The sequence below is a fragment of the Vigna umbellata genome, chromosome 6, assembly GCF_029865625.1.
Source record: "Vigna umbellata cultivar VRB3 chromosome 6, Vumbellata_1.0, whole genome shotgun sequence".
Classification (NCBI taxonomy): Eukaryota; Viridiplantae; Streptophyta; class Magnoliopsida; order Fabales; family Fabaceae; genus Vigna; species Vigna umbellata.
Window position 1 is genome coordinate 3,496,511 of NC_142170.1, and position 2,043 is coordinate 3,498,553.

Below are 2,043 nucleotides of genomic sequence, written 5' to 3' on the forward strand. Positions count from 1 at the left end.
ATACCTGCCACTCAGGAGTAAGTCTAGATTCTTTAAAACGCACGCACTCCTCCTCAATTATTTTATATTTTGTACAAGGAGAGTCGTTCTGTTTAGAGCCAAGACGTATTGACGTGTCTTTCTCGTCTTGAAGCCCTCCACCGGACTACAATATGGAATAAAATCTTCTTCCTTATCGTCTCATCATTACAGATATCCCAATTTTCCTGTTAAAAACAAAATTAATGTTAAAGCATGATCAACAAAAATAAGTCAATGATGGAAGTAAAACATCTTAAACATACCAAAATATCCTGTCATAGTAGACTTTTGTCAACCTGTGGGACATCATCCCAATAGGTAGGGACAATAGGGACATGATATTTTGCCATCACGCCCAAGTAACTCCTAAACGATGCTGCATGTAATAGGCACAAATGTTCGGGGATCAAACTCCACCGTCAATGGTTTATCATTAACCCGACGGGATGTGGCATCAGGCATCCAAGTCACAAATCTACCACCTCCTCCCGTCGGACCTGATCTAGATCTCGTCATACCTGTTTACAAAGTGTTAGTAAATTATAGTTAGAACAAACACAATAAATAAATTGTACAAGTAATTAAAATAATGTTAAGACACCTATTTATCCCGTATGCCTTCGTTGTGATCACATCGAGTTGCATGAATTTCATCGGGTACATCATCAACCTTATTTTCAATGGTTCTTGATGAGAAGGAGCTTGTCTCAAGTATATCTAGAGAGTCTTCATCATCAGTTGTGTGCATGGCTCTGCCTTCCAATACCACTGACCATTTATTATTCACTGGGTCAGTAACATAGAATGTTTGTCTTTCTTGACTAGTGATAATAAATGGTTCATCCGTGTAACTCATTTTGTTAAGATCCACCAAAGTGAATCCGAGGTCTTCTGTCACCACACCAGAATTACTGTCAACCCATTTACACTTGAAAACTGGAACTCTAAAAGTGACATAATCAATTTCCCAAATTTCTTGTATTATTCCAAAATAAATGATTGATGCTATAATTGCATTCTTATCCTTGGAACTGGAAAAGTGTACAGCCTCAGCTTGTAGGGTAACTCCACTATTTTGAACTCTACTTTTATCGTCTTCCTCTTTATAATAGAACAAGTAATTGTTTATGTAATAGCCACCGAAAGTGATCACATCAGTGTTAGGTCCTCGAGCTAGTCTCAATAGATTTTCACAAACATTTGGAGTCGCGTAAATCTTTTTGTTAAACCAAGCCAAAAAGGATTTGTTATGTTCATTAAGTATCCACTTTTCACTCATACGTGGATGTGCTGACTTAATTTTATCAATGTGTTGTGAAGTGTAAGGAATAATATCCTCTGTGTTGTTTAAAATGTACAAATGAGCTTGATTAACTTCTTTTCCACTAACACTTTCAATCCTTACTCCTCGAACTCCCTTTCCTTCATGTCTGTTTTCATGTCTTTTCTTTGGAAGTCCTATTGGGTCACAACTTGGCATATAACTTGAGCAGAATTCAATGGCTTCCTATACAATGTAGCGCTCTATAATTGAAGCTTCCGGTGTCAATTGATTATTAACATATGCCTTTAAGATCTTCATGTATCTTTCAACCGGGTACATCCACCTCAAGAAAACCGGCCCACATATTCGAATTTCTCTCACTAGATGGACAATAAAATGAACCATGATATCAAAAAATGAGGGAGGGAAATACATTTCCAATTGGCACAATAGTCTGATGGCCTCATTTTGCAAATCATCTAACTGTCGAGGATCAACAACTTTCCTGCAAATGGCACTGAAAAACAAACTCAAACGTGTGAGAATACCTCTAACAAAGGCATGTAATATGGCTCGAATAGTTACTGGTAAAAGTAGTGCGCCGTCTAAAATAAATTAACGTCAAACAAGAAGCATATCGACGTAATCTAAAATGTATTAACGTCAAATAAGGCCAAGATCGACGTAAAACAATGACCTTAGAATCACATAACGTCAACTTAAGAAACATCTGACATTCAATTTAAAATAAAAAAATA

At 36.7% G+C, this 2,043-nt stretch overlaps 1 protein-coding gene across 1 annotated transcript; it reads right to left on the reverse strand.

Annotated features, from left to right (window-relative positions):
- Nucleotides 1–387: 387 nt before the first annotated feature.
- Nucleotides 388–1,720, reverse strand: LOC148196596 (uncharacterized). The gene is made up of 2 exons (XM_088092911.1): nt 640–1,720; nt 388–539 (listed from the first exon to the last, which is right to left on the reverse strand). The coding sequence occupies exons 1-2, from the start codon at nt 1,499–1,501 to the stop codon at nt 388–390; spliced, it is 1,014 nt and encodes a 337-aa protein (XP_087949037.1). The 5' UTR covers nt 1,502–1,720.
- Nucleotides 1,721–2,043: the final 323 nt, after the last annotated feature.